At 39.5% G+C, this 12,952-nt stretch overlaps 1 protein-coding gene across 3 annotated transcripts in view; it reads right to left on the reverse strand.

The window, feature by feature from the left end:
• MTMR1 (myotubularin related protein 1) overlaps positions 1-12,952 on the reverse strand; it is a 64,719-nt gene that overhangs the window by 33,800 nt on the left and 17,967 nt on the right. For all 3 annotated transcript variants that reach the window (XM_036740292.1, XM_036740291.1, XM_036740293.1), the window contains 6 exons: positions 10,713-10,807; positions 8,218-8,325; positions 7,158-7,259; positions 6,758-6,841; positions 5,841-5,990; positions 2,642-2,830 (listed from right to left, as the gene is read on the reverse strand). In XM_036740292.1, the coding sequence (XP_036596187.1) occupies positions 2,642-2,830; positions 5,841-5,990; positions 6,758-6,841; positions 7,158-7,259; positions 8,218-8,325; positions 10,713-10,807 (728 nt within the window). The remainder of the gene's footprint in view (positions 1-2,641; positions 2,831-5,840; positions 5,991-6,757; positions 6,842-7,157; positions 7,260-8,217; positions 8,326-10,712; positions 10,808-12,952) is intronic.

Below are 12,952 nucleotides of genomic sequence, written 5' to 3' on the forward strand. Positions count from 1 at the left end.
TGAGCTCTAGCCAATGACATTGATTTCAAAGAGTTTTAAGTAAAAAAAAAAAAATGAAAACTTTCCAGTACAACAAAATAATGTGGAGAACACTTTGGGGGTTTTTTTGGAACGAAAATGTACCTGTATTTTCTAATTATAGACTCCTTTCTATAATATATCTGTGAGAAAGGAGTCTAGAAATAACTTTTGTAAATGAATACTTTCTGTCATTATCAAGCAGAAAGACACAGCATCCAAGGGGAATACGTGTTTAGAATACAAACTCAATCTCCAAAAAGCTGTGCTGCAGCTAGAGAGCATTCGTAGAGAAGAGCTGGCAGAAGGAAAACAAATAGAAAGTGCAATAAAATTGTCCCCGTTTCTATAATCACCTGTTTTTCTGGTCAGTGGTGATTGAACTACTGGATTTAGACTTCCACACTTCGGTCCTCAAGGTGCTAGATGCAGAAGGTGAAATAGCACTTGGGACAGCAAAGTCAGGAAGAATAGTTTGACCAAATGAAGTACACATCAACAAAAGCACAATGGGAGATGAAAGCATCACGTAATCATTTTGTAAGCTTTCACAGGGAGGGGAAGACGATAAGGAAAAAAAATCTCCTCTGAACCTTCCTTTAATAGGTCTGTTGTCTCACTGACATGGGTGTGTGGTATGTCCGCCATCAAAGCAAACTGCAACAAGCAAACATCCAAGCCATTTCAATCCCTAGCCAAAATGATGGGGACCTGACTAGGTCTCCTCATATTTCATGTGCCAATGTAGCACAAAGACTGCCCACTCGGGCATACCTCATTCATCTTTTTTCAGTCATACCTCTCTTTGACATATTGAACACTGCTTCCTCTGCACAATTTGTGATTGGGAATATGCTGCAACCAATTAATGATCACTCTTCCGGTGCGCTACAATTCTGAATCTTCAGAACGTGTGTTATTATATAATTCCCAGATGCAGCATTTTCTTCCTCCTACTCACTTATTTGTCAGTCTGCAGTGTTTGCCCAAGATACATATATTGATGGACCAGTTCCATGGGCTGCTCATTCAAATACATATCACAGTCTGAATAATAGGCATTTCATCCGCTTGATTTTTCCTCTGTGGATCATAAGCCTAAAACTCTTGTTTGACTACAGATCTCTCCCATTGGCTCTGTGATATCCTGGGGCAAGATGTAATCAGACCAATGTCATCTACAAGAAGGACATGTGGAGGACCTCGCCATGTAGAGCAGGGGCTCAATCTTTTATTCATTCATTCATTAATAGTGTCCTAGATTCCTTTGGACATCTAGGGAATCTGTAGACTGCCTCTCATAAGAATGTTTTTGAAATAACTGAGGGAAATGCTTAATATCAATCAGAGGTGAGTGAAAATAAATATGTAAATTTTTCCTCCATCCAGGTTCATAGATTCCTTGAAATTTTCATAGGTAAAGGGAAATCCCAATGAGGATACTTCCTCTACCAATGTAAGGTAATGGAAATGTCTAGATGAATGAGTGGAAACCCATGTGTTTCTTGGCAACGACAACTATGATGAGGATGGGAGTTGAGATTGTAAGCCAGGAGAGAGAGAGAGAGGGAGAGGGGAAGAGGGAGAGGGAGAGAGGTGGAGGGGGAGGGGGGAGGGGGGGGAAGAGAATATGACCTTGAGGATCATGGCAATGAAGATCTAGCCTGGGATGAAGTCTTCTGAAGAGTTTTCCCTTAGCCCTGCAGTTATTGCTCTCTTCTACTTCAATTTCCCTGGCATGTATACTGTTTAATTCAAGACAGGGACTACTTTATTTTTGGCTTTGGACTCAGCCTAGCATAGGGGTTTGCCCATAGAAGATTTTTAAATTATGCTTGTCAGATAGCACTCTTCAGATTTCTGAGCAAATGGGTCTCAAATACATTAATAGTATAGACATAAACTGGGCATGTGCAGCACCTTTCTCATATCAATATCTTGATATGTTAATTCATTGGACATGAGAGAAAAGAGAAGCTGGGAAGTCAAAGACAAACTTCAATGACTTCATAAATTAAGTATCAGCTTTACTTACCCCAGACTGAGTGCAGACAAAGAGAAGCCATACAAACACATCTGTCTTGTGGCTGAGTGTAGACACAGCTAAGGATGCTGCCATACATGGTGCACACCAACAACGTTTGGCATGAATTTGGTAACTTCTTTATAAAAGAACATTCCCAGAGGATTCTAACATCATGGTATCCCTGTATTTCATAAGTTAAACCTTTGGAAAGGAAGCTATGAAGGTTAAAGTTGTGCTTTTTTTTTTTAAACTGCTACTGCCTTAAGCTCATTTCAATGAAGTAATTATTTCATTCTTGGGACATTGACACCCTTTCTAGACATGTGATTAATTGGCACAACAGACAAGATTTCTGCCTATGGAACCACTTTCCCAAAGTGGTAAAGAGGAAAAAAGAAGCCTTATCCCATAACATTAAAAGTACAGATCAGAGACTAGTGTAAACACGGGGTCAAATCTGCTGGCTGCTCAGAGTGCTTGGTGCCTTAAGAGTGGCTCTACCTCTCAGTAGGAGAGAACTCGGTCATAGAAAACGCATATGCCTTTCGAAAAGTCTTTCTTTGCAATTACATCTCTTAAGCAACTCTACTAACGTACCTTGTTGGTATCAGCAACACTGTTTTGTCTGGCATCAAAGATAATAAGTTTATGTGACTGGGCATTGGCATCCATTATCGTTTGCAGGTATTTTTCATCTTCTTTGCAGCGTTTATCATTTGGGCCCACAAGTGGCTGGCTGCAGCGAGTAATTGTTGCCTGACTCTCAGGATGAATCCAGGACAAGACCTAGTATGTTTGTAAAGGATGCGTGTCAGTATAAAGAACTGTAATCAAAGGAAATGTAACTTCCTCCCTTCCACAGACTCTACAATTCAGTGGAACCGGCCGCCTTGTACAAGCTATTCCATCTCCAGTCTTGTCACTGGCTATCCCCCAGATCTCTAGCTCTCCCTCTCCTTCCTCATCTCTACCTCCTGGCTTCCCTGGCTTTCTTCAAGTCTCAGGTACAACAGGCCCTTCCAAGTCCTCTTTATTCTTATTGTTTGCCCTCTGAGACTACCTTCAATGTATCCTGCATATACATATTTTTTTGTGTAAAATGTGAGGCAAAGTTCCCTGAGAGGGTGAGGGGAAAGGGAGCCATAGGACATTTGCAGAGGGGTGGAGAGTGGGATAGTTGAGTTGATAAGGGAGGTAGAGAAGGATTGTCTAAGCAGCAGTGAGGGCCCAGTTGAGATTGTGTAGCATAAACTTGTAGTAGACCCAGTCAAACTGGCTGTTTGATTTTTTTCACCTACATTCAGCAGTACATGTGTAGGAATGAAGCCAATGAATGGCAGGAATAATCCAAAGCTGAGGCTTGGCAGGGTGTAATTGAGGATACAAAAAGGGGGTTAGGGACTCAAGAGAGGAGGACAGTGTAAAGCTAAACTGATTCACCAAGAGGTCAAGATGGGAAAAAGAGAGAGTGGGTAGAGTAAGAGAGACGGCCTGGGAGAGAATTGAGGGGTCAAGGCACTGGAGTCACAATGTGGATGAAGAGTAGGGTTTGGTAGGGGAAGGCAGAGGAAGAGGTGGAAAGCCAATAGATTGTGTTAGGTAAGAGAATGGGGATTTCAGAATTCTTGAACATGGAGGTAAGTACATCTGTAAGTGATGGCAAGATCAAGGATATGACCATCTTTGTGTGTGGCTGAGGTGGGGTGGAGGAGTACAGCATGGGAAGTGAGTAAGTCCAGGAACTGAGTGGTTAGGATGTTGGAGGGAGAGTTAATATGCATGTTAAAGTTCCTTATTATGAGGGCAGGAGTTGAGGAGGGATGAAAAATTGTAAACCAGGTACCAAACTTGCTGAGGTTGGAAGGCAAGTCACCTAGAGATCTGTAGACAACAGGTACCAGGATTTGAATTGGGTGGCAGCTAGGAGTAACATGGACCTCAGTGGAGGAGAGATTACTGAGTGATAGAGAGAGAACTTGGAAGTGGTAATGGGGAGCAAGGAGTATTCCAACTCTTTTCCAACTAGACAAATGAGCTGAAGGGAATGAGAGCCGTAGCCAGTACTAGAAAGGATGGCCAGGCAGGCTGTGTCATTGGGGGTGGGGTGCTAGGTTTCAGTCATCACTAGAAGATAAAAGGAGTGGTTAAGGAAAAGATTTATGATGAAAGGAAGCTTATTGCCCATGGGACAGACATTCCAGAGGGCACAGTGGAAGGAGTGAGCAGGGATGGGACTAAGGAATGAAGAGATGGGGGTGGGGTGGGGTGGAATAGGGTATGGGTGATGGGGTGTGTAGGTTATGACCAGGTGCAAGACTGTTCATCAAGGATGCTGGAGATCAGATAGGAGGCAAGCACGATGCGAGATGGAGGGCATGTGGTTGAGTGGCAAGCCCCTTTTCACTCCTCTTTTCCCTTCAAAGGCTGGGTATTAGGCAGGAGACAAGGGCAGCAGGAGATGGAAGGCACAGTCAGAGGAACGTCTGGCTCCTCTTTTCACCTGGGACTGGAGATCAGGTGGGCACAGGGGAAAGTTGCATAAGGGCCGCACACTTTTCCTGACATATGCCTTAAACTTAACATGCTTGGAATGCTCTCCTTCATCATCTCGGATTCCTTCAAGTTCAAGTCCCACCTTGCACAGGAAGCCTTTCCTCCATTGATTATCTCCAACTTCTCTTTTTGTTTGTTTGTATATAATTTTTTTCATGTTGTTTCCTCCATTAGAACGTGAGCACTTTCAGAGTAGGGACTCTTTCACCTTTCTTTGGATCCCCAGCTGTTAGGCCAGTGCATGGCACATAGTAGGTGCTTAATAAATGCTTCTTGACTGACTACCTCAATAAAAGCGATAAGAAACTGAGGTCCAGAGTGGTAATCTATTTAAGGTCACCCACAAAGCAGGCCTACAACTTACTTTTAAAAACAAAACTTACACATATTATGCTTCCTAAAGATGAAGAGGTAGTTAAAAATCAATGTTACCTAAGTCTTAGAACTGAAAACCTGGTGGCGTAGCTTGAATCAGGTTGGACTAGGCGTTCTCTAAGAAAAACCAAAAGGCAAGCTAACAACCTCCCTGAAACTTCTCTTCATTTGGATTTGGTCTGCTTCTTTTTGCTTCTTCTTTTCACTCCTAACTTAAATAATTTTCTTTTTAAAACACTGCTATATAGGATCAGATGGGGGCAAAGCTAAAAAGAAATGTCTTTGTTCACCCTATCTAAAACTTATCCAAATGTCTTACGTTTCCCCTCTTTCCCTCTCACAGGCAATGATTTATAATGATGCTAAAGGCAAATTCAACATAGCAGTTTACTCTTGGCTGCTGTTTTCTTAGTAAAGGTCTCCCTCTCATGCAATTACATCATACGTTTATGTAGCATTCTACTTAGCAGCTAAGAAAATGCATTTTCTCCAAGATCGTCCTTTGAGTATCAGCCATAAATTTTTTTTTAAACAAATTCACACTCTTTCCTGTTACTCATTTCCCCCCTTTTCTATTATATTTTGAGAGCATCACCTTCTGGAGGCCTATCTGCAAGCAATGAAAGTCACCTTTGTACATATAGCTGCTCCCAAACATCATAATGTTGCATATTATAATTGTTATAGTAGAGCATAAAACAATTCCTAAGAAGTAAGGGTATGTTAATGAACTGAAGCTCATTTTCTGACTTTCTAATTTGTTCAACAGCTCGCCTATATCCACTCCTTTGACTATTCACTCACATTTGTCAATTCTCACAGGGAATATGTTTTCATAAACTAATAAGCCTCTATGTTTATTACTTACCGGAACTCGGCCTTTTGCTCTAAATGCTGCTACTTTTGTGAGGTCATCATCTTTCACGCTAGTTGGCACGACAATAATAGCAGGATACGTATCACAAAGCTCATAGCTACTATTTATTTTGGATATTTTCCAGCTCTCATTTGGTAAACCCTAGGGATTATTAGGGAAAAAAACCAAGAAGCATTCAACACAAACCATATTAGTCTCTTCTTTTCAATGTAAACCTATCGACATCTTGCTCATCATTATTTTAAAGTTTAAATACTATTAATAATTTTTATTTCATATAATCCATTTTAAAGCAACTTAAGATCTTAATTAAATGTAGGAATTTCTAAACCATACAGAATTAACTGATACCATAATCCACATTTCTTAGTCCACACAAAAAGCATCAAACTAACAGCATAAGATGCAATGAACAAAAGGTTGTGAGGATAAAATGGAACCACTTATATACATTATGTGCATATCCACGTATGCCTATAAAGTATAAACTTTTATTTTAAACACATATACATGGAACGTACTTTAGAAAGTCATTGTGAGGAAAGGGGGATGGGCCTTGCATCTGGACTGAATTTTCTATGCTAAAATCCAAAATCCTAATTTAAGTCTTTAGTTTGTATCTTCACTTATAAACCTCTGAATAACAAAAAACTTTAACAGATTTGAGTTTGAAATTGTCTTTCTTAAACTACCGTACTCTGTGGTAAAAGGACTAATTAGTAGGAAATATCCAAAGATGGGTGTAAAAAGGCAAAGCTAAAAAACTACATTATCTAAAACTGAATATGCATATCCTGACTACAGCTGATAACACCTTGTAAAATATTTTTCTCCCAAAAAAAGTATAAGTATTTTTTTCCATAAAAAAGGCTGTAAACAATTGTTTTCAGTTAAAAAAAAATTATTACCTGTCTCTTATATTCGGATACGGGATCATAAACTTTCCAGCCATTAGATGGAAACTTTTCTTTATAGTTGAATGCAAATAAAGCCTGAATCAAGAAAACACAAATGTTTCTGTTTTTTCATATTGCCAGACATCCAATCTTAAAAGTTCTCATTGTGATAAAGGCTAGATTTACTAAAATTCCAAACTAAAATGTATAGAGTTTGAGGTGGTAAAGCGGTAACCTTACTCGAATAATGTATACTGATACATTTTGAGTATTCTAACAGAAGAGAAAATTGACCTTATTATGTTCCAAAAGTGAAAGTAGCAAGCAAAAGTAAGGCTGGAGGATTCTAGAATACTGGATTCCTAAATCTGCACCAAAAAAAGTATAAAAATGCTAACTGAGGTATACTCACTTGCCCATTGGAAAGAGGAAAGGCATATCTGTTGAGGTTTTCAAATATCCCCAGCTTACTCTGTTCTTCCTGTTTATAGGCAAGTCGTAAGTTTCTCATATCCTGGTAATCACCCAAATGTATACTTCGTTAGACAAATATAAAAAGCAGTTATAAATATTTCTCAAACTAATATTTAACACTAAAAGTACATGAATTTTCTACTGAACTCAAAGAGTGAAAGTTACAAGTATAGCTTAATGAGAATTCAATAACCAAGATATTAAACAGAACTTCAAAAATGTTTTTAATTGTGGGATTTTTAGGAGATACCTTATCAACCCTCTAAATAAGCTTTCTTATGATGTACTGCCCTGCAAATAAAATCCTTCCTTTACCCCACTCCATGTACTCTGTGATCCAGTGCCAATGGTCTCCTTGCCGTTTCTTACATATAACCCTCCATCTCCTGACTGTGTTCCCATTCACTGGCCCTCTTCCATGCCTGGAATGTTCTAACTCCTCCTCTTGGCTTTCTTGGCCTCTTTCAAGTCTCAATGCAATTCTCACCCTCTGCAAGAAGCCTTTCCCAGTCCTCCTTAATCTCAGTGCCTTCTCTCTGAGACAATTTGTCCTCTCAGTATCTTTTTTTGTATGTAGTTGTTCCCACGTTATCTCTTCCTCTAGACTGGGAACTTTCTGAGAGCAGGAACTGTTTGGTTTTTTACCTTTTTTTGTATCCCCAGTGCTTAGCACAGTGCCTGACACGTAGTTGATACTTAATAAATGCTAGTTGATGGACCTTATCATTCTGAAGAAAAAATGTTCTCATCTGCACACTCTTTTAGGCCTGACCTACATGTTTTTGGGACTTAGAATATAGGACAACACTAACTTGTAAGGCTCCTCCTAAAAATAAATAAATAAATAAGGTTTAGGTGAACGTGTTAGTGTAAAAGTATGAATTGTGAAGCAACCTTAGAAATATCATTTAACACAGGTAAATGCAAACCACTAGTATCTCTAGCCTTCCCAAGACAATAAAAAGGCTTCATTAGTTTAATATTTCACCATTTCATACCTTGCAAACAATCTCTATGCCACAAGAGTTATCTCCATGACTCTGTACTCCAATCTTTTCAACTCTGCTTATCACTCCAAGGGGAACATCAAGGATAAAATGTGGATCCTGAGGTTTCCAAATTAAGATAAACGCATTTCAATTGTCAGTCAACAGGTAGAATTTTCCACTTAAAATTTCCGCTGAGTAAAAGATGAGTTTTTACTTCTATCTCTCATTGACTTAGTTAGGAAGTACTATTATTCCATAGCTAGGACTTATTAAGTACACTAAGGGCACTCATTTCTCCCCATTTCAGCCAATTTTATTTGAAATTAGTGGAAATTCTAGCACTTGCGATAAGGGAAAAATATTAGAAGGACTACTGGAAATAAACATTGGAAATAAAGTGGCTAAAACATCATTATGTGCATATGACATGATAGTAAGTCTAAAAAAAAAACCTCACTTCAACCAAAAAAAAAAAAACTGGCAACAATAAAGGACCAGCACAGACTCAAAATAGATTACTGCAAAGAAATATATGTGTACGCCTACATATCAGCAATGAAGATCAAGAAATCTTTATAAAAATAAATTCCATTTGTTGAAACAATAAAAATGATCATGTATTTGAAGATTAACCTGCCTACCAAAGCTCAGGACTTTTATAAGGATAACTACAAAGCCATCATGGACAAAATAAGGCACCCAGATAACCGGGGAGACATTGGGTGGCCACAGATGGGCCAGAACAGTTACACCAGATCAGTAACCTCATCAGTTTGGGAGTTCCCTCAAACAACATGCCCTCACCCGGGTCAGAATAATCCAATTAAATTGCCCATAGTCCTCAAATTATTTGAACACTTAATTCAATACCAATCAAAATATCCAGCAGTTTTTAAAGTATTAGAGAAAAAGAAATCCATTAACAAAATAGAACCAGACGTCAAATCAAAAGCACACAAAAGTTTGTTGTTTAATAAAATACGGGGGGGAAGCCTGGTATATGGGAAAACTGGACAGCAACTTGGTGAGAAAAGGTTTTAGACCCACCCCTCAACTCACATATCTCAGTGAATTCTAGATGGGTGACAAATGTGAAAAAAATTTTTATAAAAAAGATGGAAGAAAATGGAATAATGTACTTGTCTCAACTGAAAAGGGGATATGACTTTTTTTTCCTAGTCGACAAATAGAAGCAATTATTAGGGACTAGATATATGTGTTTGCCACACTAAAATAAAAGAAGTTTCACATAGCAATATGTAATACAGTTAGGAGGAAAAATTACAGTTGGGAGAAATATTTCTGGCAAAGATGACAGATAAACTCTACCTATCAGTAAAAGGAATTGCTAAAAATGTACACAGGGTAACTTTGAGGCCACAGTACATAAGGTCAAAGGATATGAACAATGTTCTAAGGAGAAAACGTGAATTGCTAATAATCACTTGAAAAAATTAATTAAAACCTAAAGAAATGCAAATTACAGCTTCTAGGTACTCTGTATCTATCAAATTAACAAAAATATTTTAAAATAAAACTGTATTTTAGCAGAGTGTTAGAGTAATAGGCTCACAGACCTGTGGCAGAAGTTGTATATTTTCTTTTGGAGAACAATAGGGCAACATGAAGTATAAAAATCATCATACTACCTGGGCAAGGTAGTACCTACCTGCAATTCCTGTTACTGGGGAGGCGAGATAGGTAGATAGGTCTATCTCTTGAGCTCTGTAGTTCTGAGCTGTGGTAGGCCAAATTGATCAGGTGGCTATACCAAGTCCAGCTCCAATACAGTGAGCCACTGGGTGGGGTAAGGGGATGACACCAGGCTGCCTAAAGAGGGGAACTGGCCCAGGTCAGAAATGGGGTAGGTTAAAGCTCCCATGCCAATCAGTAGTGAAATTGGGTGGGCCTGTGAGTTGCCAATGCACTTCTAGCCTTGGCAAGATACAGAGACTCAGTCTCAAAAAAGAAAATAATAATCATTATAACCTTTGTCCCAATGCTCCATGGTTGGGAATATATCCTAACAATGTTACTGAAACAAAAAAAGAGGTAGCTAGTCAAAGATTTTCATGGAAGCATTATTTATTATATACTAATAGGCAAAAAACTTTTTTGGAAGCAACCTAAACATCATCCAATAGGAGGCAAATCACTAACTGGGGATCATTAATGTCACAGAAATCCAACGCAACTAAGCTAAACAAGCAAAAGAAATATAAAGAAGTCTGGAAAGGCTTTTACAAAATAACGAAAACTGAAAAAAGCAGAGCCAAACAATTATATGCCATAATCGAGTAAAAAGGAAGATGAAGGAATGGACAAAGTGCCCTAACGGAGACTTTGAGGGAGTGACTGACAAGTTAGGACATTTTATATACTCAAATTGGTTTATAGAAGAATAAGTATGGATTTGGTTTATAAGAATTTTCAAGACTGTGCTACTTTCCCTTTCCCTCTAGAATCTAAAATTTGAATGTAATTATACACTTCTTAAAACTTACCCTCTCTACATTTTTGAAGTACATCTTGAAATCAGTCACTGTCAGTGTTCCACTAACTGCTCCCATAAATGGACAGATATACATGACATCCTTGACTGAAAGAAAGAAACTTAAAATTGTTGGAGACTCTATTGTTGGGAGATATTTATGCTTCAATAAAATTTACCATCCTGAACAACAAATACTTATGGTTTCAATTTCATGAAAATGCATAGTTCTATAATTTTACACGAAATAACGTTAATAGTTGCCTCGAGAGGTAGCGTTGAGGTACGTACTTCAACAATGGAAGTCTTCCAGTGGTGGCTTGTGGAGAAAATGCTTCAAGTTGGACTAAATGACCTTGGAGGTCAACTTCAGCTCTGGTATTCTGTGATTCCACATCACTTCATGTCACAGAGACAAAGCACTAAGTCCAACTGGAATGCCTCATTGTGGCATGGAGGTGACCCTGGTTTAAAGCAATGCCAGTGAAGAACAAGTTCTAACAGAGTCAGACTGTGACTGCCTCCTTAAGACCAGCCTAGGTAAGGCTCATCACCAGTACCCTGGGCAATTGGTGCTGAATAATCTGCTTGGCAACAAAGAAAAATAGAAAATGGCCCTCCGTTCCATGAGGCTCCTTTCACCTACTGTGATGCAGATGGCACAGTGATAGAAGACGGGGCAGACGGTGCTAAGAATCTCACTGTTTAAGACTGCATTCAACCAAAACTGCTCTCTGCAAAATGAACCGTGATCTCTTCTCAGTCCTCAGCCTTCTGGACTGCTCTGCTAAATTTGACACAGTCATTCCTTTTCTCCTTGATACTTTATTCTCTCTTAGGTTTTATGACGCCACTCTCTCCTGGTTCTTCTCCTACCTATCTGACTACTCCTGAGTGTCTTCTGCTGGATCTTAATCCAGCACATACCGGCTAACCATGGGTGTCCTACAGAACTGTCCTGGGCCCTCTTCTCTCTCTCCAATATTTCACTTGGTAATCTTGTCAACCTCCATAGACTCAATTCTCTTCTCTATGCTAATAGTTCCCCAATCTACTCACCCATCCATAACTTCTCTGCTGACTTCTAGTCTTACATCTCCAACTGCCTGTTAGATATCTCAAACTGGATGACCCAGAAACATCTTACGCTCAACATATCCAAAACTGAATTCTTTCCCCTTAAGCCCTCCTGCCTGGCAAACTTTCGTATTACTATTGAGGGCACTATTCTCCCTGTTCCCCAGGCTCACAACCTAAGTGTCATCCTAGACTCCTCATTCTCTCTCACCCCTACATATGATCTCTTGCCAAATCCTGCTGATTTCACCTTTGTGAATATATACTCTCAAATATACACTCTTCTTTCCTCTGATACTGCCACCATCCTGTTGCAGGCCCTCATCTTTTCACTCCTAGACTACTGAAATAGCCTGTTGTTTGGTCTGATTGCCACAAGTCTCTCCCCACTCCAATCCATCCTCCACTCAGCTGCCAAAGTGATTTTCCTAAAGCAGAGATCTGACCATGTCACCCTACTGAATAAACTCCAGCGGCTCCCTATCACTTCTACGATCAAATATGAAATCGTGTGTGGCATTCAAAGCACTACATAACACTCGCCCTGCCCTAGTCTTCCTACATCTTACATACCCCTTCCATGTATTCGTAGATTCACTGACACTGGTCTCCTTGAAGTTCCTCAAACAAGACACTCCATCTCTCAAGTCCAGGCATTTTCGCTGAGTGTTCCTCATGCAAGGAACGCTCTTTTCTTCTCACTGTCACCTTCTGGCTTCCTTCATGCCTTAGCTAAAATCCCACCTTATACAGAAAGCTTTTCCCAATCCCTCTTGATTCTAATGCTCACATATTTGTTTGCAATTTGTCTCCCTAGCCCTTAGCACAGTGCCTGGTACATAGAAGACACTTAAAGTGTTATTTACTGAATGTCTCCATGAATAAGAGCAATTTTGTAGGATCTTATATCTAGAGCTAGACAGGAGTCATTGCATCTAATCCTCTTATTTATACGTGAGTAAACTGAGGCACAGGGTTGTGAGGGGAAAAGAGGGAGCTCATAGTAATGGTCTCTACTTTGTCAGTAAAGCACACGGGGATGTCGTTAGAGAAGGAGGTGAGTGTGGCATGGGAGGCTTGAGGAGAGAAGAGATCCTAGAAGACGATGGTGACAACGACCACATTAATAACACTAATGGTAAAACATGATGAAATGAGCCCGTCTGGTCTTCAACC

The sequence above is a fragment of the Trichosurus vulpecula genome, chromosome X (genome assembly GCF_011100635.1).
Source record: "Trichosurus vulpecula isolate mTriVul1 chromosome X, mTriVul1.pri, whole genome shotgun sequence".
Classification (NCBI taxonomy): Eukaryota; Metazoa; Chordata; class Mammalia; order Diprotodontia; family Phalangeridae; genus Trichosurus; species Trichosurus vulpecula.